The sequence below is a fragment of the Coenobita brevimanus genome, chromosome 110 (genome assembly GCF_032717465.1).
Source record: "Coenobita brevimanus isolate Jiangsu-jjx chromosome 110, ASM3271746v2, whole genome shotgun sequence".
Taxonomy (NCBI): domain Eukaryota; kingdom Metazoa; phylum Arthropoda; class Malacostraca; order Decapoda; family Coenobitidae; genus Coenobita; species Coenobita brevimanus.
Window position 1 is genome coordinate 36,412,150 of NC_137063.1, and position 27,627 is coordinate 36,439,776.

Consider the following 27,627-nt stretch of genomic DNA (forward strand, 5'->3'; position numbering starts at 1 on the left):
CAAATCGGTCACCAATTGGCTTCGTGACTGCAAGGTATCATTCATGACAGACTGGCCAGGAAATAGCCCAGACCTCAACCCGATTGAAAACCTCTGGTACCTCGTAAAGAAGAATCTCCAAGGGAAGGACGTGAGCTCTCTGCCTAAGCTGGAAGCCGCCATTCGTGACTCCTGGGACAAAATACCCCTCCAGCACCTCAGGAGCCTCACCCTTTCACATCCAAGACGTCTCAGGTCTGTGAAGAAACGTAAAGGCTACCCTACAAAGCACTAAAGGTAAATAAAATGCATTATTTATATGTTTTTTCAATGTTGAAAGGTTTGTTTCTCAGGAGGGACGCAGGGCGCTCCATACTTCTGACGAGCACTGTACCTATGAAATCTTTGAGTATACTGAGAGAGCAGATCGGCTGTGAGCTTGTGAACTGATTTTGGATTTTTTTTTTTTCTGGCTAAATGGGCTGAATACATCAATATAAGATCCCTGGCACTATAAAAAAGTAATCACCAAAGCCAGAAAGTTGGTTGAATGAAGTCAGGTTGGTGCCACTCTACCTATGAAATCTTCGATTATACTGAGAGAGCAGAGTGTGTCTGAGCTTGTGAACCAATTTTGGATTTTTGATGTTGTGGGTATATAGGCTTAATACATCAATATAAGATCCCTGGTGCTAAAAAAAAGTAATCACCAAAGCCAGAAAGTAGGTCGAATCGTCAGGTTGGTGTCACTCAGCCTCTGAAATCTTCAAGGTTACAGAAGAGCAGAGCAGCTGTGAGCCTATGAAGACTCACTCGCCTCCCACGCTCATAAATCAGTGTAGTAAGCATAGTGGAGAAATGTCTGAAGTTAGCTAACTATGATATTATTTTCCATTTTACTTTGGTTTCTAGCAATGACTTCTCAGTGCTACAGGATGTAGATCTATGTCACCGGTGTTTTTGAAGGGGACATCAATATACATCGCTAGCACAGCATGGGTTAATAAAAGACCTAAAAAAAAATCTTGAATGAAGTAAATGTTACATAAAAATCATTTCATTTTTTTACCGAATATTTTGAGTGTCTGTCTTAAAGGCAATCAGTACCAGTGAAATGCTTGTTGGATGTGAAACCAGTTTTGTGTGTGTGTGTGTATATATATATATATATATATATATATATATATATATATATATTATCCATAATCCAATCCTGCATTGCCCCATGAGGAGTGTAGGAGCCCAGGGCTAGGCAAGTTGGTCCTGACATTTAAGATGAGAGTGACCAACCTCACTCATCCCTGAGTGGCAGTACGTGAGCAATAACCCCAGCCACCCCTTAAATATAAACCTTCATTGGCTCAGTACGATTGGAGCGCCGCAATTACCCACTAAACCACCAGGTGCCATAATTTGGTTATATGTTTACCACCCAGCATAGTACCGTAAATGGTTTCCTGGTGTACAGGAAACCACTCGGCATGTCACTCAGTGAAGTGTCACCCATAGGCAGAAGAAACAGGAAAGAATGAAAGAAAGATAAAAGAGGAAGTGTCAAGTCACCTGTAGGCAGGACGAGGAAAGAATGAAGTAAAGAAAGAGAAGAGGAAGGAAGGAAAGGAGGGAGGAGAGAAAAGGGCAGACACCCAAGAGCAGCACTACATTGAGTGAGTGGATGGTGAGCGCCCCCACCTACCACAATATACAGCCAAGTTGCCTAAGGCGTGGTTAATTGGTTCTGGACCGCACCTGTGCCATAGAAAACTGCATCATACAAATAACTAAACCTATGGGAAAAATGCAATTTGGTTCTGGACGTTCGCCCAAAGTCCCCCTTTTCACCTTACTTTTCCCCATTTTTTCCCACTTTACACATGCACACAATCAAGCAATCAGTCAGTGCATGTATTACACACAAATTAAACACTAAACAATAAATAATAAAGGGTTTTTAGGGCATAAAATACTGTATGTACCTGACTCCGACGACGATGGTGCTTTAAGTGGAAGGGGTAGGGAAGTTTGCCCATGAGTTTCAAACCTTGCTGCACCCGCGCCATAGGTATAGCTTATGCTCGTGGTTCGGTTTTTGGGGTCTGGCACCTTGTTGTGTCATAGAAAACCATGCCATAGAAGCAAGTGCTATAGGCAACTTGATTGTATATATATATATATACAGTACCCTCGCGTCCAACACGCGTTAATCCAGCACGATTCACGTCCAGCATGGAGAGCAAATAATTAGTATTATTTAATACGATTTAATTACTGCAACACGAATGTGTTAGCATAACACGCACAGAGCTCCGAGAAGTGGGCGAAATCCGCAGAGTTCACCTCTAGCACGATCACCCCCGGTCCAACACGGTCATACTGGACATTCCCATGATGATGATATCCAATGAAAACTTCTGATCAAGTAGCCTTCCCCGCCCGCTATCGTGACGTGATCGTGATGCCGCCCAATTAAAAACGCTTCTGCTGTCACGTGATGTTTAAATTTCTCCTGCCACAGCGCCACTCAGTCGCATAATTCGCATTGGAAGGTGCTTTTTTCTTGCTGCATTTTCTGCCCTTGTTACTGCATTTTACCGTGCTCACGATGCCTAGGAAGCCTTCTGAGAACCCCAAGAAGCGTCGGCACCTCCCTCAGGCCACCAAGCTAGAAAGCATCGAGAGGAAGAAGAAAGGGGAGAGGAAAGTTGACATTGCCAAGGCCTACGACATGAATGAAGCCAACGTGAGGACCATAATAAAAAACCAAGACAAGATCCTGGCAGCCGAAGGCTATCACACGGCACTTCATACCAGGTTTGCCGAGGATACGATGGTAAATCGGAACGGTGACGTGGTAAAATTGCCGACGATATCACAGGCATTTGGAATTCATCTGGATGGATTCCTGCCAAGGATACGACGGGCAAAACAGTGTGACCAAAACCCAGGCGACTCGACAGAGAATGTATTGTACTACAGTATTGAACATTTAGCCTGACACTGAATACATATTAATATTTTAGAATAAATATCAATCGTTTTGAAACCCTTCTCATCGGCGTGTGTACCAGTTTATAAACAAAGTTGCTTCTCCTTATTCTCTACCGAGTCAGCGACAGCGATCACTTTCCACAGTCACGAGACAGGGCTCTGGCAACAGTGTGAGAAGCATTCCCTTTGCCGAGGATTACAGAGTGCTAGGACAGGCAGAAGTAGGACCTTCCATGGCTGTGGACGAAGATAGTGATTCTGAGTGTGATTTCGAAGGATTTATGAGGGAGGTTGAGGAGGAGCAACAGCCATTACCCGCTAGTGACGCCAGCAGCCATCCTCCGGGGACCCAGTAGGGCTACGTACAGCCTTGGATACCACCTTCCATTCCCAGCAAGCCCACCAACACTATCCTAAAAGGTTAATTATCATTAATAGCACAGTACCATTTATTATAATTACAATAGTCCCAATATATGTATAGGAATATGGTAGGTATTTAGGGTGACTTTTCCCAGGGTTGCTGACATAATTCATTTTTCCCCATAAGCTCTATTGTTTGTCCAACACGTTTTTGGTCCAACACGTGACCCATGCATGACAATATTACCGTGTTGGATGCGAGGGCACTGTATATATATATATATATATATATATATATATATATATAAATATATACAATATAGCTTCACTATAACAGACTAATTGGGGCCCAAGCCAATTAAAAAAAAGGCAAAAGTCCGAAAAAAGCGACATCTGGACTTCCTTCTCCATATTAATTTCTCTCTCTCTCTCTCTCTCTCTCTCTCTCTCGCTCGCCCACACACTGGGCACTTCCATTTTACGTCACATGTTTTTGTCTTCATCACCACCTTCTCATTCATTTTTACCATTGCTTTCAGTTCACTTTGCCATTCACATTCACTTCCATGCTCATTTTCACTTTCACCTTCACCTTCACCTTTACACCCACTTTCACTATCACTTTCATTTTGAATTTCAATTTCACCTTCACCTTCACTTGCAACTTTACTTTCTTACTTTCACATTTATGTTCACTGTTACTTTCATTCACCTTCACTTTAACTCTCCCATCTTTACCTTCACATTCCCCTTCACCTTCACTTTCACATTCACTTTCACTCACTTTCATCTTCACCTTCAGTTTCGCTTTCACTTTCATTTTCACCTTCAGTTCCATTTTCATCTTCACTGTCACCTTTACTTTCACCTTCGCTTTCATCTTCACCTTCACTTTCACCTTCACTTTGGCCTTCAACTTCACTTTCACCTTTACTTTCACCTTCATTTTTGCCATCATTTTCACCTTTAGTTTCACTTTTGTCTTCACTTTCACCTTAACCTTCACTTTCATCTTCACTTTCATCTCTCTCTCTCTCTCTCTCTCTCCCAGAGAGAGAGGGGGAGGGAGGGAAGGAATGAAGGAATATACGGTAAAAGTCCAATTCTTCGGCAGCCAATTCCCCGGCAAATCTGACATTTCGGCAGTTTTGAGAAATAGTCCCATTAAGGAAAATCTCTGATCGTTCGGCAGATTTTCCGATTTTTTTCGTCCCCTCTACTGCTGGGGACTTCTTCCAGCAGTAGCAGACTCCAATCAACCCCTTCTATTGTACATATGTAAATAAGAAACCTACTATAAGGTTAGGTAAGTGCATGTGAACTTGTAGGCCTACTGTATCATTACATTTATATACAGTATGTTCACTAATTTCTTTATTTTTCATATTCATGTATAGTACTGTATTCATTACAGTATTGTACAGTATCAAACAGTATACAGTACTCTCTCCAAACACATTTGTAATGATATGATTAGTGATGATAATGTTCACCGAAACATGTAAGGTACTGAGTGGGTAGGGTTTTGATAATTCGGCAATTTTGATATTTCGGCACTTGCCTGGTCCCATAGATGCCGAAAAATAGCACTTCTACTGTAGAAGGAGAGAGAGAGGACGGACCGATGTTATGCCTATCTCCCTCGTTTGTTTATGCAAGGGGACGCCACTTGTCATTCCTGTATTTTTCTCTCTCTCTTTCTTTCTGTTCACTTTGACATTCACATTCACTTCCATCCTCACTTTCATATTTACACTCACCTTCATCATTACTTTCATTTTCAGTTTCACCACTTCACTCTCTCTCTCTCTCTCTCACCAGAGTGAGAGGGGAAAAGAGGGAAGGTATGGAAAAGAGAGAGAGAGGAGAGGCCAATGTTATGGTGTCTTCTTTGTTTGTTTATTGGAAGAGAGGCAGACCACTTCTGGCTTTATCAGTCTTTTCTCACAGTATATTATAAGACTATAGCCCGGTCGGTTCCTTGAGTCCGATAAAAGCGAATTATGGTATATTGAAGTCCTTTTTACTGTGTGTGTGTGTATATATATATATATATATATATATATACAGGTAAGCCCTTATTTCACGCGAACTTTTTTCACACGATTTCGGTTATCCACGAATTTTTCGTACAATAATTAAAACAAAATTATAGTATTCAAATACTGTAAATAATTTTAATATAGAAGAGAAATAAATAAAATATAAAAATGCCTACCTGCTGCCCGTGTGCATACATATATGTATGTGTGTGTGTGTGTGGGAGGTCGGTCTACCACGCAGCACACAGTTTGAATCTGACGGTCGAACCATGCATGACTCGAGAATCGTTATTTGTGGCTTATTTTTCTGCCTTCCAGTGACTGCTTGCCTTGTCTGTCAACATGGGGCCTAAGTGTAGTGCTAGTGATGCATGTGGTAACACACCAAAACGGACTATGATAGTAAAGTGATGTTGCTGACAGAGAAAGTTTAAGTGTTGGACAAACTTCAGGGAGGAATGTCGGCGACAATTCTCCGTCAGGACGATTCCTCGTCATTTATTTACAAACCAGTTTATTCAGCAAGTACAGTACACTAGTTTTTTACTTATATGAGTTATAAAATCTACCTGAAAATTAGCTATTAAAGTATTAATTAATCAATAATAAGTATATTTATAGAATGACAGGAAATCGTCCATGTTTTGATGGTGAATTGACTTCATGGTGAATTGTCTTGGAACCGTGTGTTTGGGGTGAGTTAACTGTTCATACAATAAAGAAGGCAGAACGTAGCATACGGGAGGCAGTGAGGGCTAGTGTACCAGACTGTGCTAAAGTGTCTCCACCTACGCCTGTGAACTGGCTCAGAACCGTGTGTTTGGAGTGAATGAGTCAACTGTTTGGACAATAAAGAAGGCAGAATGCAGCATATGGGAGGCATTGAGGGCTTGTGCACCAGACTGCTGAAGTGTCTCCATTTACGCCTGTGCTTGTCAGGTTTCAGTGTTAAATTTCTTACATTTTTGTTGTTTTTCATACTTTATGCTAGTTTATAAGGTGTATGTGGTGCATAAACAGTATTATTCAGATGTAATATACTTAGTAGACATGCGTAATTATGTGCACACAAGGGCAGAACATACACGCGAATTTACCACATACGCGAAGGGTCTGGGAATGTAACCCTCGCGTGAATTAAGGGCTTACCTGTATGTATATATATATATATATATATATATATATATATATATATATATACAGTGGAATTTCTCTCCTCCATCCTTCTTTCCATTCATCCTCTTCTGTCTTTCTCTCCTTCAGTCTTTCCTCGTCCTTCTGCCTACGGATAACTTTACACGCCCTCTTCTGTCTTACATTCCTTCATTCTTTCCTCTTCCATCTGCCTGTGGGTGACTCTGGACTGAGTGACATGCAAAATGGTTTCCTGTACACCAGGAAACCATTTACTACGCTGGGTGGTAACCATATAACCAAATTATGGCGCCTGGTGGTTGAGTGGATAATTATTGTGCTCCAATCGGATCGAGCCAGTGAAGGTTTATATCCGAGGAGTGGTGGGGGTTTATTGATCACTATATGCCACTCAGGGATGAGTGGGGCTGGTCACTCTCATCTTAAATGTCAGGACCAGCTGCCTAGCCCCGGGCTCCTATGCTCCTAATGGGGCAACGTAGGATTGGATTATTATTATTTATTTATTATTTTTTTTTTTATGTGCTCGACTCTGGTCATAGGCTTCTCAGCCTGCTCTCAAGGCCCAGTAGTCCTCCTACATATCGTACACCTCTACGTGTCACCACTTCGGCGCTAACACCCACCGTCCATATTGAATACATGCTAGGGCTGTCTCATACAGGACTGGTGTATTGGTATTAGCGGGGGTATTTTTACAACATGTCGGTGGGTCTTCTGGTAGATCAGTAAAGTCGCTGTAATGAAATTCAAATCCTTAAACTGTTCCTTGCCCCAGCAGGGATTTGAACCTGGGTCCGGTAGGACTGCAAGCCACCTCTCTACCGATTGAGCCACTGCCTCCCGCATAGAGGATAGAAATTTGAATTTCGATGCCAAATCACATTTTTCGATGCCCCCAGGGCCAGACTCCAACCAAAACAAGCAAAGATAATATTTTTGATGAGAACCAAAATGCTAGAAGTGAAGGAAAATGGACGAGTTTCCGGTCAAAATTTTTTTGAAGTTAGACACTTGTATGGGTAAAAGATACTCAGAAAATAACTATGTCAACCCTTATATCCAATAAAAATGTACAGAAACAGAAACGCGCTAAAATTAGCGGAAGTGTTTCTTGTTTAGCTCAACAGCTTGCCTTGGCAGACTTGTGCTTTGTATAAATATTAATTTAACATACAAATGGATTTATTTGCACTTTAAATCAGTATTTGTGCAAAATAGAAGTCTGTAAAAGCGTGTTGGTGATCTAAAAATACACGCTAACCTTAGCACATTTTTGCTCTGACTCCTAATATTCTATTAATAGTTAAATTAATCATAGTTTTTTTTTTTTTTTCTTTTTTACCGAATTTCAGATAATTAGGGGTATATGATCTTATATCGTGAAGAATATAACATTTTCACAACAGTAAAGACTGCATTCCAGCACTGGGAACTTCCGACGAGCAGCCAGCTACCACTGCTTTCATATACAGTTTTGTTATTGGCTGGTACACAGAGGAACAATATCCCTGGTGTGCTTTTGTCAGTGCACTTACACATTGGAATGAAACACTAGCAGCTATTCCTCTTGTCATTAGGCATTCTTGGAGGTCAGAAATAAGTACAATGTATGCAGGCTAAATGTAAACAAAGTAGACTATGCTGCCTCAGTGTGAGTAGTGACGTCACAACCAATCAGAGGCCGTTTCAGAGTCACGTGATTTTTCAGCTACTTTACCTATTATTTTTTCATGTTTCTGCACAATTTTTTGGGAAGTAATGGTTGACATAGTTCTTTTCTGCATATTTTTTACCAATACAAGTACTGTATCTTCAAAAAAATTTTGACTGGAAACTCGTTTATAACTTTAATTTTTATTTTCAATTTCACCTTTCTCTCTCTCTCTCTCTCTCTCTCTAACCGGAGAGAGACGGGAAGGAATGAAGGAGGAGAGAGAGAAAGAGGAGGGACCGATGTTATCATATCTCCTCCGTTTTTTTGTTTATTCGTTTATTCCAAGAGATGGACTGCTTCTGGCTTGATTGGACTTTTCCAGATGTATAAGAATTTAGTCCACTTGGCTCCTCAAGTCCAATAAAAGTGAATTCCGCTATATTGAAGTCCATTATATCGAGGTTTTACTGTATATATGTGTATATATATATATATATATATATATATATATATATATATATATATATGTACAGTCAAGTCGCCTATGGCATGCACTTCTGTGCCGCAGTTTTCTGTGACACGGCAAGGTGCTAGAACCAAAAAAACAAAAACAAACCACGCGCATAAAATACCTACCGGTATGGTGTGGGGGCGCAGCAAGGTTTGAAATGTGCTTCTCACCTCAGAACCCCCAACCCTATCCCTTCCACTTTATCATTATCGTCATCGGAGTTAGGTATGTTCAGTATTTTATGCCCTTAAAGCCCTTTATTATATATTGTTTAGTGTTTAATTTGTGTGTAATACATGCATTAACTGATTGCTTGATTGTGTGCTTGTGTATAGTGGGGGGAAATGAGGAAAAGTGGAGTGTAAAGGGGGACTTTGGGCAAATGTCCAGAACCAAATTCCATTTTTCCCATAGGTTTAATTATTTGTATGGCACAGGTCTGTGGCACGGGCATGACCCAGAACCAATTAGCCGCACCTTAGGCGACTTTGTATATACAGTAATCCCCGTAATATCCGGACGCCCAATTACCGGACATTTTCGTCCCGGGATCCAAAAAAAAAAAAAAAAAAAAAAAAAAAGACTTTTTTCCCACCCGTAATTTGAAATTGCCACGTGGCGCCGGACAGCTGTTACACCATGGTCCCTTCACCCCTTCCTTCCTCCCCCTTCCCCCCTTGCCTGTCAGGATTGCCATTTGTTTTTTTTCATTACCAAATGTGGGCCAATTTGGTAATGAAAAATTCGTTTGGTAATGAATCAGAATAATACAATACCAAACGGATTTTTCACATGTATGAGGATACACAGGATGGAGATGGTGGATTGTTTGCTCTCTCTGATAAATTTGGTAGCCTATATAGCATGATAATAATCAACATGCTGTTAGTTATAAGAAGAGTGATTACATGTATTTCCACTTGTGTATATAATTAGTGAAGAATAGATGCAAGCTTTACGAATTTGGTAATGAAAATTGAGGAGTATGGTAATGTGGCCGTTGTGATCTGGCAACTCTGTTACCCCGTCATCATCAACAGTCACAGCCTAACTCCGATCGAGAGCAGATGCTTATAGCAGTGCAAGCCACAGGTGCTCGTTTTTTGTGAATAAACAGTGAATAAACTGCAATACCTCACCACTAGAACACACGGGAATTTACAGTGTTGTGCAGTGTTGAGAAATTAGAATTTAGAGTGCAGAGGATTAACTGTGGACTGCAAACTGGCGATTCAAACCAGTCCAGGAGCCAGGGACTTGTTGTATGTACCCAGAATGTTTATTATTGTTTAAACTCACCTCTGAAACCTCATTTTATGGTTCTTTTGCATTTATTTCAGTCTTTTATGTCCCTTATTGGTGTGATTTGGGTCTTAAATAGGTGCAATGCATGTCCAGAGGGAGTTGTGTAGGTTTTTTCTGAGTTAGGGTCCATAAGTACAAGTCCAGGAGGCTGGGGCCCAATATCCGGACTGGACCACTTTCCGGACGTGCTTTTGGCTCAGTTACATCAGATATTGGGGGGATTACTGTATGTATATATATATATATATATATATATATATATATATATATATATATATATATATATATATATATATATATATATATATATATACTGTACACATATATTTATACTGTATATAGATTGATAGATAGATAGATACAGGTTGTCCTCTCCATAATGATGAGATGTGTTTGGGAAAACTCAACATTGAGCCAAGGTATCGTTAAACGGAGACGTTGTAACATAGAAAGTACTGTATAGGGATGTGTTTAAGAGCCTTGGGATTCCCCTCCCCCCTCCAACCAAGTCCAGAACTCACCCAGTTGAGTCCTAAAACAAGTTTCTGGCACACGTATGTCCCCAAATAGCTTTAACAGAAGCTAAACTAAGCCTAAAAGCAGTCTGTAATTCACCTAAACCCAAAAGTAAAATCTGAAAATCATCAATAATAAGTCTGGAAAAAAATCAGACTTAGTAAATTGTATCCCAGAATGACAGTATTCATCCACCTATGACTAAAACACATTAACATAAGTTTATAAACAGTTTATAAATCAACCTAAACACAAAATTTAAGTCTAAAATATCATCAGAATCAGTAAAAAATGAACAAAGAAACAAAACCCATCGCATAAGTGCGGACTGGCCATCGTCAGGCAGGAAAGGGTGTTAATTTTTTTACATTGCTAAGGTGGGGTATCATGTAAAGGGAGTTCGTATAATGGAGTATACCTGAGACATACCCCACTATACGATCTGCCACCATATGATACCCTGCTATTGTGATGTGAAAAACATGTATAACACCTTTCCCCCTCCTATCAAGCCAGTCCCCAGTTATCCGATGGGTTTTTACCGGATGTTTTCTTTTTTAGCCAATTTTTATTATATTTTAAAGTTAAATTTTGTGTTTATGTTGATTTATAAACTGTTTTTAGACTTAGATTAATGTATTTTACTCACAGGTGGGGTGAGCAATGTCATTTTGGTGTACAATTTTCTAAGCGTGATTTTTTTCTAGACTTATTTTTGATGATTTTCAGATTTTATTTTTGGGTTTTTGTGAGTTTTAGAGTTCTTTTAGTCTTAGTTTACCTTGTCTGAAACTTATTTGGGGGTTTAGGTGAGCTAGAAACTTGTTTTTGGACTCATTTAGTTAGGTTTTGGACTTGGTCGGGAGGGAATCCCAAAGATATGCAATGCATTACTATACTTTCTGTGTTACAATGTCCCTGATTAACAATACCCTGGCTTAGCGATGGGTTTTCCCAAATGCATCCCATAATGAGGACGGCCTGTAGTTTAAAGAGAATCTTTGAAAAAATAAGTCATATAAATATTCAGTTTCTGTTCCGTCCAGCACGAGACTTGGCAGTGAAGCAGAATGAAGGAAAGACAATAATGTACACAGCATATGGGTCAGAATGGCGGCAATTTGGCAACCCTCGCAAGCCACGTCCCCTTTCCTCTGTGGTGCTGGACGTTGGGGTGTCGGAGAGGATTGTGAAGGATGTACAAGACTTTATGGACAACCCAGAATGGTATTCCAGTAGAGGCAAGTTTATTTGCAAGGCTTTGTGGACTACCTAAAATGGTGCTGTAGTAGAGCCAAGTTACCCTAATGCCAGTTGGTACCCAGTTAAATAGACCATACATCTATTAACTCATAACTGTCATCATTATCACTACTAGCCAAGCTCATTTATCTACTGTCGCCAGTCAGTAAGGTTGGTTCCTACACATCCTTAGGTGAGAGCAGAATACCAAAAAATGCAAGAGAACTCACAGGCATACCATCCAAGTGAAGAAAAATTTGATTAGTTTGTCATTAGTTTAATTTGTCACATACCTCTGCTGCTTGAAGTTATTTATTTGTCATTTGTATTTTCCTTGTTTTGCCATTATCCTTTTACAGTATTAGGTGTATTTTTGCTTGTTACTTTCTGTCTTGGTTCTCTCATTGTATGCTACTAATGTCCTTAGCAGTTAACATGAAAGATTGTTCTCTGTATATCCACCCATCATGCCGTCCATTTTTGGGTTGGTTAATTGATGGATATGCTGGTACTGAGAATGGACGGATATGTGCTTATCATTTAGTAGCAATTATGTGAACTGGAAACCCTAATCACCCAACAGAAATGAGTTTTTGTGGGCTCTATCTGGTTTGAGTGCCATAACTCGCTCGAGCACCAAGTTTTAAAAACTGTAAACGCAACAGGACTGATGCAATACAGTCGTACACAGCACAAAGACCACCCGCCCCCTTTGATTTCTTGGTATGCATCTGAGAACTGCCCCATTAAGGGGAAAGCATATATATGGGACAGTATATAAATCTCTCTCCCTCTCCCTCCAGGTATACCCTACCGACGTGGGTACCTTCTGCACGGGCCTCCCGGATGTGGAAAGAGTTCTTTCATTACTGCACTTGCTGGTCACCTTCAGCTGGGCATCTGTGTCCTCAACCTCAGTGAGCGAGGACTTACAGATGACAGGCTTAATCATCTTTTAGCTCTAGCACCAGAGGTATGGATTGGATCATTATTGTTTTTGATGGTAGTAGGGGGTAAGAGAGAGGTTTGTGGTGAAAATCATACACATACAAGCAGTCATCATTTAAAGTTGTTTCACTGAGACTTTCATTATGTACCTATTGATGAATTACTGTATTTCGCGGCATATTAGACGCTGCAGTGTGAAAGACGCACCCTAATTCTGAAAGGGCAGTTCTGAGAAAAAAGTATGTCTTGACCAAGACTACAGAAAGGTTGCTTGATATGAGTATTTTTCACTTACATACACATTCTTCTTTCAGAATCTCTATTCAGTACTGTATATCTATCTTTGGTTTCTTTATTTTTATGTAAAAGAAGGGTACAAGACAAGAAAGCAGACAACCCCTTCCTTACATAATGTTATTGTGTTCCATGACACCATCTTAACACTTTATGAAGTCCACCTTTCAGAATCTCTATTCAGTACTGTATATGTTTGATGTCTTTTTTTTTTATGTAAAAGAAGGGTACAAGACAAGAAAACAAATAAACAACCCCCTTCTTACAAAAAGATACTTTGTACTACGACGCCATGTTAACACTACCAGTTTGTTTATGTAGTCTGAACTGTCCGATTCCTTTTGTACAAAAAGTTTAGACGTGATGTTCATCTCCATTAAAGTAGAGCAAATATGTACCAGTATATAGAGATAAGTATTATTTTTCGTGAAATGAACTTAAAAAAACAAAACTTAGTATAACCTGTTCTTTCATTCATTTAACAAAATACATAGGCCATTAAATGAAGGAATACACTATATCTCCAAATCAAATGCTTGCATGTTTTCAAATGCTTGCATGTACGGAATATTACAATCACAGACAACACAAACAAATTTTCAAAAATCAGTTACACGGAATGTTTACAGTATTTTATTTACCCTAAAAGTACCCCATACTAGTCAGATTTGTAGCCCACACCTTTGGTGTTAAGGTATACTGTAACTTGTTCCTGTTGTCTCATTACCTACAGACAATACACTCACTTCCTAAACTGAATAAATATCCTTAAACAAACCAAATGAAATACGACAAGAGTCTTATCTGCTCAGCAAACGTGCTCCTGAACACTTCGTTGCCATCATTAATGATGCACTCACTAATGTCTGAATACCTCCACAATAATAATAATAATAATAATAATAAAATAAATATAGCCCTTGTATGTACACACTAAACAAAGAGCAAATTAAAATGTTTTACAACAGAAGTTCAATGTGGCGAAGTTGTTGGGAGGTTACAGCTGTCTCTACCCTCTTCTCAATAACACTCCCTCACTGACAATGCTGCTTGCCTCGCAGCATAAAAAATTAACAAAACATTCTTAACAGTTCACAGTTACTAAAAACAGCCATTCACCTCAAAACATATCGATTTTAGTGAAAACGTTTAAACATTCATTTTTATGCCTTCATAACACTGTTGTCTCCCAGTTGCAGCCCCATTATCAAATAGCAGAACATAATTATGCATTGTAAATGCCAAGGTGAATATCAGATAGAGAACCAGATAAATAAATTATAGATAGATAGGGACCGAGACATTCATTCTACCACCCAGCTCCCCTACACACAATACTTACACAAAATCCAATGTCCCTACCTCCATTTTCTGCTAGTTTCAGCCGAAAGGTTAGGTAAGCAAAGAAAATCCTTCTTATCCTGTTTTATTCTAACAGTTTCATCAGAGGAGCTGCCAAGCATGAGCTAACCAGCCTACTGCAATTATTCTCTTATTATTGCTAATGTAAACGTTTTTACTGAGTACAAGCGATTAGCGAAATTTTTAAAACTAGGGGCAATTGATTCAGCCCACACTAACCTCTTCAGTGCACGATGTTTCCTGAACTGAATAAAACCATCTGGTGAGCATAAATAAAGTACCCTGCAAAATATGGATTGAAGGGCTATGATAAGAGGTTTGTCACTGTGCCCCTAACTGAACTTTTCCCACTCCTCCGTCATTAAGTACACCCACTCTACACTCAAACCCACACCCAGACATACACGCATTGGGTTGCATTCACTTTTTACTGATTATGATAGCTTTTTGCTAGGGTAGCAAAGGCAGAGGGCAAACAGATCTATCACTCTGATCAGCAGAGAGGGTGAATGGGATCGATTGCTCTTATCGCTTTGTCAGTTGTGAATACAACAAAAATGGTGGACGTTGCAATGAATGCCCATCTGGCCATGTGGCACAGCTGATTTCAGATATTGCATTATCTACTCAGTTAATTTTATCCCATTTTCATAACATAGTACTGTAAGTGGCTGATCCCTGATTCAACACTGCTAAAGTAAGCCAGTCACTGCTGAAAAACACTATGTAGCTGTAATTTCATGCAGTACTGTTTAATGTTACAATAAATTTTCCTGCTTTTCTCGACCGGTAATATAAGACTGTTTCCTTTTACAATACTCTAGTCTTGCCATCCATCCATCCATCATCCAATCCTACGTTGCCCCATGAGGAGCGTAGGAGCCCAGGGCTAGGCAGTTGGTCCTGACATTTAAGATGAGGGTGACCAACCTCATTCATCCCTGAGTGGCATTACGTGAGCAATAAACCCCAACCACCCCTTGGATATAAACCTTCATTGGCTCAATCCGATTGGAGCACAATAACTACCCACTAAACCACAAGGCGCCAAAATTTGGTTATATGGTTACCACCCAGCGTAGTAAATAGTTTCCTGGTGTACAGGAAACCATTTGGCTTGTCACTCAGTGTAGAGTCACCCATAGGCAGAAGGAAGAGGAAAGAATCATGAAACAAAATACCTGTGTGAGAAGCCAGCCTAACATGGGGTGATCGAATTTCCATATCGCTAGGCTCGAGACTGCTAAATTGCTAAACCGCAAATAATGCTGTAATTTCAGGAAGTATTATTTAATGTTGCAACTGTTTTCCCCATTTTTACTAACAGTAATATAAGACTACTTCCTTCTATGATACTCTTGTATTGAGTTAAACAAAATATCAGTAAGAGAAGCCAGCCTAACAAGGGTTATTGAATTTCCATGTGAGACAGACATCTGTTACAGTGACTCAAGTGATGCTAGCCAAAATCTCCAATATGATTCCCTTGCTAGTTAGTGAGTGGATGGCAAGTGAAGAGATCATGATTGCCTTTCTAAAGCTTAGTAGGGAGTTCACAGTGATCATGCTAACTTCCGATTAGGTGAACGCAAGGTGCTAAATTGCTAAAATGCTGTAATTTCAGGCAGTATTGTTTAATGTTGCAACTTTTTCACGTTTTTCACTAACAGTAATATAAGACTAGTTCTTTCTATGATATTTTTGCTCAAATGAAACAAAATATCAGGATGAGAAGCCAGCCTAACAAGGGTTATTGAATTTCCATACGTGACAGACGTTTATGATAATGCCTGGAACCACTGTCTGACTCACTTCTTCGTCATTTCTGCAACATTCGCGGCCTTTCCTCTAACTTTCGCTCTGTTGAGCACCACCTCTCCTTCTCTAAACCTCACCTTCTTTTTCTAACTGAGACTCAGCTGTCTGAGGCAACTGACAGCAGACTCTTTTCTGTATCCTCTTACTTTCTCTATACTCATTTCAAAGCCAGAGGTGGCTGTTGTGTATACAGTCGACACTCTGTCCTCGCGGTTCCTCTGTTTGCGGTTTCGATTGTTTGCAGTTTGTCACCAGGGAAACCAAATCACCTTTTTTGAAGTCCAGAGAAAAGTGGAAACACATTCAAATCACGCGCCACACTCTGCATACCGCCCGCAGCGCCACCCGCGCCACCCCCACATTGTTTTGAATCTCTCACGGCAGGCTCTCTCATTCTCAGGTTCCAAGATAATTTGCCGTCAAGTCCATTCTCCGTCAGACAATTTACCGTCAAAACATGGACGATTCCCCGTCATTCTATAAATATACTTATTTTTGAATAATTAATACTTTAATAACTAATTTTCAGGGGGATCTATCAAAGTCTATGTTCATTCAATAGCATAGGCTTTGGATATCATTTATAAGTTGCACTTCTAGCCAATAATTAACTTGTTTCTACTTCGCCGTAGTCGACTTTGAATTATATTCTAGCGTCACTTGTAGCTGTCTTCATTAATTTTCATTGGTACTACAACATCCTGGGTATATTTTAAAACAACTCTGAAGAGGTACAAGTATATATTCATCTCAAATGACAATATCCAACGTGTTATTCTGATTGGCCATAGCGGACGCAAACCGTGGGGAAAGATATGGCTGAGCCTCAACAGATGTCACTACATTTATTATAAAAACAATAAACCACCACCACTTTTAAAACTCGTATATTTGAAAGACTATTATAGTATGTAAATAAATGATGGGGAATCGTCCTGATGGCAAAAAGCCCTGACGGCGAATTGTCTTGTTATTGTTGTGGCTGCAAATTGACTTGATGGGAAATTGTCCCGAAACCCATTCTCACTGTGACCATGCTTGTGTGTGCTTGTACTTGCTGATCTCTCCGTGACACCATCATTTTATCTACCATGGGCCCTAAGAGAGCAGCCAAGACATCTCCTGAAGGCACCCCAAAGTGCCAGAAGAAGATAATGACCCTGCTGGAGAAGGTAGAATTGCTGGACAAGTTACGGGAGGGAAAATCCTGGTAACGGTGGTGGAGGGTGAGAGTGTAGCTGTGACGAGCAGTGTGAGCGGCCATCCACCTACGCAATTAAACAATGTTTTTCATACTTTAACTATAAATAAAGTGTTTATTGACATATACACAGGGGTTTTCTTTCATTAAAGAAGGAAATAGGGGGGCTAGGGGTGTTTTTAAGGGGGCACCAATTTTACATGGATTTTCGATCTTCGCGGGGGTCTCAGGTCCCTAACCCCCGCAAAGACAGAGGGTCCACTGTACATACGCAACGACTTATCTTGCTCTCGTGTCCCTGAATCCAATTCTTCTGAATTCTCTACACTCTAGCTTCGGCTTTCTTGTCATTCTCTGACTAAATATATCTGCTCTGTTTACTTATCTCCTGATTCTACTGGCTATCAAAAATTCTCTGACTATCTTACGTCTGCGATGGAACACATTCTATCCATTTCTCCTTTCTCTGAAATCTCCATTCTAGGAGATTTCAATGTTCACCATCACCTTTGGCTCTCCTCTCCTTTCACTGATCCATCTGGTGAACAAGCCTACACCTTTTGTATCCTTAATGACCTAGAGCAGCTTGTACAGCACCCTACCGATATCCCTGACCACCTTGGAGAGACCTCCAACATACTTGACCCCTTCCTTACAACTAATCCTTCTGCTTACACTGTTAATCTTTTCTTTCCGTTGGGCTCCTCCGATCACAACCTTATCACCTTAACCTGTCCTATTGCTCCGGTACGGCCTGTGGACCCTCCAAAGAAACATCGTCTGTGGCACTTTGGAGCTGCGGATTGGGAGGCCCTCAGGCAGTACTTCTTTGATTTTCCCTTGCATGATTATTGCTTCCATGGCCGGGAGCCATCTGAGTGTGCCTTGCGCATTACAGAAGTCATTCTCTCGGGCATGGAAGCATACATTCCTTTCTCATATCCTTTGACTAATACAAGAAAGCCTCGGTTTAATCACGCTTGTTCTAATGCTGTCCGCAACAAGGAGAGGACCTATAAAAGATACCGGAACCAACCCACCCCTGAATCATATCTTATATACGTTTCTGCCCGGAATCATGCTAAGTCTGTTCTTCGCTCTGCTAAAAATAATTTCATCTGTACTAAATGATCTCAACTCTCCAACTCGAATTCTTCCCGCTCCTTCTGGCACCTTGCCAAAAACCTTTCTAACAACTTTACCTCACCATCCTTCCCTCCTCTTTTCTACTCTGATAGCTCTGTAGCTATTTCTTCTACTGATAAAGCAGATTTCTTCTCTCAGACTTTCTCCTCCAGCTCCACCTTAGACGATTCCGGTGCTGTTCCTCCATCACTTCCCCCCTCTGACTTCCTCATGGCTGACGTTAAAATTTCATCAGCTGATGTGTTTTCTGCCATCACAGGCCTCAATACTAATAAGGCATATGGGCCTGATGGAGTCCCTCCTGTTGTTCTCAAGAACTGTGCTTCTGTGCTTACACCCTGCCTAGGCAAACTCTTTCGCCTTTGTCTGTCAACTTGTACCTTTCCTTCTTGCTGGAAGTTTGCTCTCATTCAGCCAGTCTCAAAGACGGGTGACCATTCCCAACCCTCTAACTATCATCCAATTGCTTTAACATCCTGTATCTCAAAAGGATTCGAGTCAGTTCTTAATTGAAAAATTTTAAAGAATCTTTCCTATCACAACCTTCTTTCTGATCGTCAGTATGGGTTCCGTCAGGGACGCTCCACTGGTGATCTCGCCTACCATTCAGACTCTTGGTCATCCTCCTTTCGGGACTTTGGCGAAAACTTTGCCATTGCACTTGACATCTCAAAGGCTTTTGATCGAGTCTGGCATAAATCTTTAATTTCCAGACTGCCCTCTTACGGTTTCTATCCTTCTATCTGTGCCTTCATCTCTAACTTTCTTTCTGATCGATCTATAGCTGCTGTTGTAGACGGCCATCGTTCTTCTCCTAGATCTATCAACAGTGGTGTTCCTCAGGGCTCTGTCTTATCACCAACTCTCTTCCTTTTATTCATCAATGACCTGTACATCTAACCTATCCACTCATGCTGATGACTCCATCCTTCACCTTTCCATTTGGTTCCCGCAACGTCCATCTCAGCAGTTACTTCGACAAACAAGGGATGAGGCTGTGGCACACCTAATGTCTGACTTGGCTCGTATCTCTGACTGGGGGAAAAATGATCTGTTTGTTTTTAATGTGTCAAAGACTCAGTTTTTACACCTATCAACCTGACAAAATCTGCCACAGGTATACCCACTAATGTTTAATAATATTCAGCTTAATCCTGCATCATCCTTGAACATGCTTGGGGTTTCATTTACTCTGGACTTATCTTGGAAAGATCATATTACATCTCTTGTAAAATCTGCTTCCAAGAGATTGAGTGTGCTAAGCCGACTCCATTCCTTCTTTACAGACTCAGTTTTTACACCTATCAACCTGACAAAATCTGCCACAGGTATACCCACTAATGTTTAATAATATTCAGCTTAATCCTGCATCATCCTTGAACATGCTTGGGGTTTCATTTACTCTGGACTTATCTTGGAAAGATCATATTACATCTCTTGTAAAATCTGCTTCCAAGAGATTAAGTGTGCTAAGCCAACTCCATTCCTTCTTTACCCCTGCACAATTGTTGACTCTATACACGGGTTTTATCCGCCCCTATGTGGAGTACAACTCTCGTGTGGGGAGGCTTCCCACATACAGCTCTTCTCAGTAGGGTGGAGTCAAAGGCTTTTCATCTTATTAACTCTCCTCCTCTTACTGACTCTCTTCAACCTCTGTCTCTTCACCGTACTTTTGCATCTTTATCTCTTTTCTATCGCAGCTTCACTGGTTACTGCTCCTCTGAACTGTCTGCATGCATTCCTCCACCTCTGCGACGGGCACGTAGCACCCGTCTAGCAGGAAACTCTCATCCCTTTTCTGTCCAACTCTCCAATGCAAGAGTTAACTGTTACTTTCAGTCCTTCATTTATGCAACAGGTCAGCTCTGGAACTGTCTCCCTCTGTCTGTATTTCCTGCTTCCTATGATTTCCAGTCTTTCAAACAGTGTGTCCTGGCATCTCGAAATGATTGGATCTTGAATTTGGCTCTCTCTTGTATTTTGTTTGTCTCTTGGAAGCAACAGCTTTGTGGGCTCGTGGCCTTTGGTTCCTTCTTCCTCACATTAAAAAAAATAAATAAAGTTATGCTACCCAACATCTCCAAATATGATTCCCTTGCTAGTTACTGAGTGGATGACAAAGTGATCATGACTGCATTTCAGAAGGTTAGCAGGGAGTTCACCAGTGATCATGTTAGCCTGCTAAAGCAGGGTGTATGCTAGATGCTAAAGTGCTAAACTGCTATACCAGTAAACCCCCAGACCGTCACGTGGTCAGTTGTAAACAAAACTTGAATCTGCTCTTGAACTTGGGTGTTTCTAATCGTAAAATCTGAGTATATATACAAGTGAATATAACTTTTTACAGTAAATCAAAGGTCTTTATACTCTAGAAAATACTTGACTGCCAAGCTGAGATGATGATCTGTATAAGAGATTCTTCTAAATGGACCCAAGCAAACCTGTCTTAGTTTGGCCTCCAGGACGAATAGGGATATTTGAAGGTAATTTTGAGACAAAAAAGTGCGTCTTACACCCCATGAAATTCGTTTTCGTTTTCATTTTCGTTTTTAAAGGCTCCAACAAGCTTGCATGTGTCGGCCTTGGTCACCTAATGGCGGCTCTCCACGCTGCACGATCCATTGCAGCCTCCCTGTTCAGTCCCTTAACCCTAAGGTCACACCTAATGACCTCGTCCCATGTCTTTCTCGGTCTACCCCTCATAACCCCACCCCCAATATTAACACTTCTCACCTTCCTCACCCAGTTATCATCCCCCATCCTCTCCACATGTCCAAACCACCTCAATCTACCTCTCCTCATCACAACACCAATACACTCCAGTCCCATCCTACCTCTCAACTCTTCCATTGTAAACCCAGCCCCTCCAGGCCTTGGACGCAGGGACGCACTGCACATCCACCTAATCATTGTCATTTCTGTACGTCTGAGCCGGCGAATGTCTTCCTCCTTCACTGCCCAGGTCTCACTGCCATACAGCATCACACTCCTAACACATGCTGCATACAAAGACCCCTTAGCACGTAGGGAGAGCCCTCTCAATGTCAGGAGAGGCAAGAGCTCCCTGAACTTCTTCCAACCACTTCTCACCCTAGCCACAGAGCTAGCTCCAGCCCCACCTCCAGCACACAACATGTCTCCCAAATAACAAAACTCTTCCACACACTCAAGAGATTCACCAGCAAGTTCAATCCTTTCACGTCTGACGATCTCCACCTGCTCACCCCGGCAAGCCGTACACATAAAATCAGCATTATCTCGCAGTCTACCTCTGATACCACTACATCTCTTATGCACCCATTTATACGACTTATTTTTCAGTTAGAAGGTTCGTGACTTTTTATAAACTTGTATTGTAGTTTTAAAAAACTGGTTATTTTACTTTTTTTTTTTTTTTTTTGAAAACTTGTTTTTTTTACTCCTTAATCTTGAACAAAAAGAATGTCTTATAAAAATCTGTTTTCACTTTAAGCAGCGTTTTGCCTGCACATGTACTAGATTTTAAGTGAGAACTGACTGTATTTGTTTTGGTTTTCATATAGTTCTTTATTGTGTTGAAAAAGTGGGATAAGATGATGGCAGGAGAGAATAACAAAGGTATACATGAGAAATAGCACCTTAAATCCACAGACATTATCTTTTGAGTATGTGATGGTATTAATGGTATTTTTTTCAGAACACCATCATTTTGTTGGAAGATGTAGATTCAGCCTTTGCCAGCAGGGAGGAGACAGCTGAGAGTGAGTACTGTTTGTAGTGGTTGTGAAAGTAGTTTATGTATCCACCATATATTAGTTGTGGGAGTGAGAGAGTAGACCCCCTCTTCTTGTATGTTGCTGCTGTTGTTACTTAATCCCAGTCTGTCTTGCCAGGCAGACCTGTTGATCACAGGTAAGAAACTACTTCTGTGGGACCATCATACATTACAGGCACGGTACAGTACATGCACTGTGAAGGGATCGGGCATCCCCTTGTAGACAGCACCTCACCTGAGTCAGACTAGAGTTCTTCCTACAGTGAGGTGCAAGGAAATATGAGGTTTGGCTTTTGGGTAGATGCCACAGCTGCCCTTCTAAACTGCACAGTTCTGCTATGTGTAGGTTCCTTATCAGTGCCTCTTGTATTTATGTAAGGAGGAGGATAAAACTTCAATGACCACTACATCTGATGCAAACAGTCTTGTATACAACTCATATGACACAGATTTGGGAATGTAATGGGAACTTCCACCTGCAATTCATGTCCATAGTCTTGCTGTGGAGCTTCCCAGCCCTTGTGAGCATGAGACTGGGATGATGTATCAGTCTGTTTTACTTTAATAGTGTTTATCATGATCATCATTATCATCATCCGGACCTTCTTTCCCTCCCCAAGGCAGGGTGAGAAGTAGCAATGTCCAGACAGCCCAAGTTTGCCCAATCCAATGGGCCACGCTTCCATTCACTCATCATTGAAGCCCCCAGAATCCTGGCTGTCTGATACACCAAAAACATTCACCACATTCTGTAGCTTCACATAAATGTATCCGATAGAGTCAGTTGGAAAGCTGTCACATTAACCCGCGGCGTCCCGTCAACGTTCTTTAACGTCCACACGTTTTGTCACTGCCAATCTCGTCAATGTACATAAATGCGAAAAAATTGCAAGGTCCCTAATTTGCACAATTTTCAATTTTCGCGAGTGATTTTTGGTACGTATACACGTGACACCTTCCTCTACAAGATCCCAGGCAGGGACAATGCCTTACCCAGCATGACCTCCCCCCCCCCTGCATGCCATTATCTCAGCAATTCACCTGTTATCAGTGACCTGGCCAGTATAGCCATGTCATGCCACGGTACGAAATTCAGGGCCAGAGTGATTCCCCAATCAATGACAATGTGGAGGACAAACTTTACATGACATTAGAGGAAGAAACAGTTAGAAATGATGATCAGGTAATGTGGCAAAAAAAGGTCAGGGATTAGTGAGTGAAACAATGCTTATAATGCCTATATTACTGCTTGAAAACCGGTATACTCTCGTACTACATATAAATTCGTACCAAGTAAATAAATAAATACGGTTTATGAGTGGTGTGAAATAGTTATCCTCCCATAGAACTCGTTTTCTTTGGTGCCAGCCTGATAGAAAACCCAGTAAGGTAAGGAGGTACTCCTACCTATATGGAGTATTTTAAACCTCAGGTGAGCGATTTCTCTATGAATTTTCAATGTTTCTCACCAAAAGCAAAGGTTTGAGCCAAAAAAAAATTTTCTTGAAATGGTCGGGATTGGGGGGAGTCAGTGGTGGAAAAGTGGTTGGGATGGGGCGGGTTAAAAAAGGGTGCCAAATTCCTCATCATGCACTTCTTCTCACAATATTCATCCAGCCATCTCAGTCTTTTGTCAGTCCCCTAGCCTCACCAACTTCCATATCTCTCATCCTCACATACTCATCCACCATATCTTCTCCTTGGCCTGCCTTGCCTTTGCCCTCCTTCAGATTCGCACAGATATACCTTTTTCGCCACTCTTGTTATTCATTCTCTCCACATGACCATACCATCTCAGTACACTTTCTTTGAATCTGGTATCCACAGACTTCCTCACTGCACATCTTTCACAAATCACATTATTTTGTATCCTGTCCACTCTCTGTACTCCACATACATTCCTCAACAGTCCCATCTCCACCGCTTTCTCTTGACATTTCATTTTCATGCCACACCATAGTGTAACATCCATATGTTAAAGGTGGCACTAACACTCCTTCATGTAAGCCTCATGCAGCTACAACACTCAAGCCTCTGTTTCATATCAAGGCCTTCATTGCACCAGCTACTTTACTTTGTTAGTGTTACATCTTCAAAATCTCTAGTTATGAAGGAAATTTAGTTTCTGCATTTACATACTGTGTTCCCATTGCTGGCTGTCAGGAAGAACCATTGTTTAATAGGAAGGTTTATATCCTTGCTAGTGACCATTGTCTCTCTCTCCTGATGAGTTGACTTGTTTTCTTGCCTTGGCATTGAACACCTGTCCAAGCAGAGGAATGGGGCTTTGGTTTCATACAAGCAGTGAACTGTCCCCATTTTTAATCATACCTAAATTATCTAAAGGCTTAGTGTTTTACCTATTCTATCTATCTATCTATTGCCAGACACCACAATCCCGCAAAGGGTGGCCATTTGACACTGAATTAGTTGTTTTACAGGGAGGGGCACCAACCCTCCACCAACCCACTTGTTGACACGTAGGGAGCACGTATGGTTTGGTTATATGGTTACCACCCAGCATTGTAAATGGTTTCTTGGCTTACAGGAAACCATTTGGCTTGTCACTCAATGTAAAGCCACCTGTAAAGGAAAGAAAAGGAATAAGAAGTGACAGGAAAGATGGGAGAAATAGGAAGAGAGGAGGGCAGGCACAGAAAAAGAGTGATAAAAGCTAAGGAAGTAGGCAGCACTACATCAAGTGAGTGTTTTACCTGACGTCTTATATTGTTGAGCTGCAGTGGTGCTGAATGATCACTGTTGATTCTTCCCTTCCTGCTGTCTCCCCTGGTAGTAATAGTGCTCTGTGCCCAGCAAAGGGTAAGAAACTGGTCAACAGTGAGGGGTATGGAGCAAGAGAAAACTGGATAATGAGGAGCTCTGAAGAGTAAGTTCACCTTCTAAAACTCTGAAAGGTACTACCATGGGAGAAGTGTGGGTCCAAAAGCCCAGTAGCTGGTTTTGCACAGCACTACCTTCTTGAGTCCCATGTTGTTTATCATGGTACTTGAAGCCCTTTCACGTGACTTTAGAAACGGACTCCCGTGGGAGTTGTTGTATGCTGATGATTTGGTGTTGATTGCAGAGAATGAAAGGGAGGCGGAGGAAAGGTTTAGGAAGTGGAGAGATGGTATGGGGCAAAAGGGTTTAAGGGTAAATGCAGATAAAACAAAAGTGATGATATCTAGGGTTGGTGGCGGTACTGTCAAAGACGAGGGAGAGTGGCCATGTGCAGTTTGCCACAAGGGCGTGGGAAGTAATTCCATCTTGTGCGGTGTGTGTGATAAATGGGTGCATAAGAGATGTAGTGGTATCAGAGGTAGACTGCGAGATAATGCTGATTTTATGTGTACGGCGTGCCGGGGTGAGCAGGTGGAGATCGTCAGACGTGAAAGAATTGAACTTGCTGGTGAATCTCTTGAGTGTGTGGAAGAGTTTTGTTATTTAGGAGACATGTTGTGTGCTGGAGGTGGGGCTGGAGCTAGCTCTGTGGCTAGGGTGAGAAGTGGTTGGAAGAAGTTCAGGGAGCTCTTGCCTCTCCTGACATTGAGGGGGCTCTCCCTACGTGCTAAGGGGTCTTTGTATGCAGCGTGTGTTAGGAGTGTAATGCTGTATGGCAGTGAGACCTGGGCAGTGAAGGAGGAAGACATTCGCCGGCTCAGACGTACAGAAATGACAATGATTAGGTGGATGTGCAGTGCATCCCTGCGTCCAAGGCCTGGAGGGGCTGGGTTTACAATGGAAGAGTTGAGAGGTAGGATGGGACTGGAGTGTATTGGTGTTGTGATGAGGAGAGGTAGATTGAGGTGGTTTGGACATGTGGAGAGGATGGGGGATGATAATTGGGTGAGGAAGGTGAGAAGTGTTAATATTGGGGGTGGGGTTATGAGGGGTAGACCGAGAAAGACGTGGGACGAGGTCATTAAGTGTGACCTTAGGGTTAAGGGACTGAACAGAGAGGCTGCAATGGATCGTGCAGCATGGAGAGCCGCCATTAGGTGACCAAGGCCGACACATGCAAGCATGTTGGAGCCTTTAAAAACGAAAACGAACGAACGAAAACTACCAGGTGGGGAACCTGATTACTTGTACAGAGTCCAGACTGAGACTATTACACATATGTATCTCTTCTACACAATTACAACCTGTTCCCTGGGGTAAGCCGAATTCATTAGTCATAGATGGGAGCCGTCTTCAGTGAGTCTTTTCACTGAGGGTCACTGAAAATTCAGGGCAAGGTAGTAGTAGTAGTAGTTGTTCCCTAGGCAGTCTGGCCGAACAGCCCCGAGTCCCTTAGGAGGGCCATGGCCGAGACCGGGCTTTCCCACAGAGCTCTCAAAGAGTGTATGTTGTGTTGTTGCCATAGGTGATTGTGTGCAATGCAGTCTTCAATAATGTGCTTAATAGTGTGGGGTGCTGTGTTGCATCCTGGACAGGCATCAGCGACGGACTCATCCAGCCTCTTCTGGTAGCTCAAGAGGGCCGGATGGTGCCCACATCTCAGCCTGGCCAGGTGGACCCTGTCCTCACGAGGGAGATAGGATTCAGAAGGGCGGATGTCAGGAGGCCATGCATGCAGCTGTGTTTTCGTTTTTAAAGGCTCCAACATGCTAGCATGTGTCGGCCTTGGTCACCCAATGGCGGCTCTCCACGCTGCACGATCCATGGCAGCCTCCCTGTTCAGTCCCTTAACCCTGAGGTCACACTTAGTGACCTCGTCCCATGTCTTCCTCGGTCTACCCCTCATAACCCCACCCCCAATATTAACACTTCTCACCTTCCTCACCCAATTTTCATCCCCCATCCTCTCCACATGTCCAAACCATCTCAATCTACCTCTCCTCATCACAACACCAATACACTCCAGTCCCATCCTACCTCTCAACTCTTCCATCGTAAACCCAGCCCCTCCAGGCCTTGGATGCAGGGATGCACTGCACATCCACCTAATCATTGTCATTTCTGTACATCTGAGCCAGCGAATATCTTCCTCCTTCACTGCCCAGGTCTCACTTTCATACAGCATTACGTTCCTAACACATGTTGCATACAAAGACCCCTTAGCAAGTAGGGAGAGTCCTCTCAATGTCAGGAGAGGCAAGAGTTCCCTGAACTTCTTCGAACCACTTCTCACCCTAGCCACAGAGCTAGCTCTAGCCCCACCTCCAGCATACAACATGTCTCCCAAATAACAAAACTCTTCCACACACTCAAGAGATTCACCAGCAAGATCAATCCTTTCACGGCTGACAATCTCCACCTGCTCACCCCGACACGCCGTACACATAAAATCAGCATTATCTCGCAGTCTACCTCTGATACCACTACATCTCTTGTGCACCC

General features: G+C 41.8%; 1 protein-coding gene across 2 annotated transcripts in view; it reads left to right on the forward strand.

Annotated features, from left to right (window-relative positions):
• The window catches only part of Bcs1 (mitochondrial chaperone BCS1), a 102,092-nt gene that overhangs the window by 33,108 nt on the left and 41,357 nt on the right, over positions 1-27,627 (forward strand). For both annotated transcript variants that reach the window (XM_080286011.1, XM_080286010.1), the window contains exons 5-7: positions 11,563-11,757; positions 12,562-12,731; positions 22,207-22,270. In XM_080286011.1, coding sequence (XP_080142137.1) covers positions 11,563-11,757; positions 12,562-12,731; positions 22,207-22,270 — 429 coding nt within the window. The remainder of the gene's footprint in view (positions 1-11,562; positions 11,758-12,561; positions 12,732-22,206; positions 22,271-27,627) is intronic.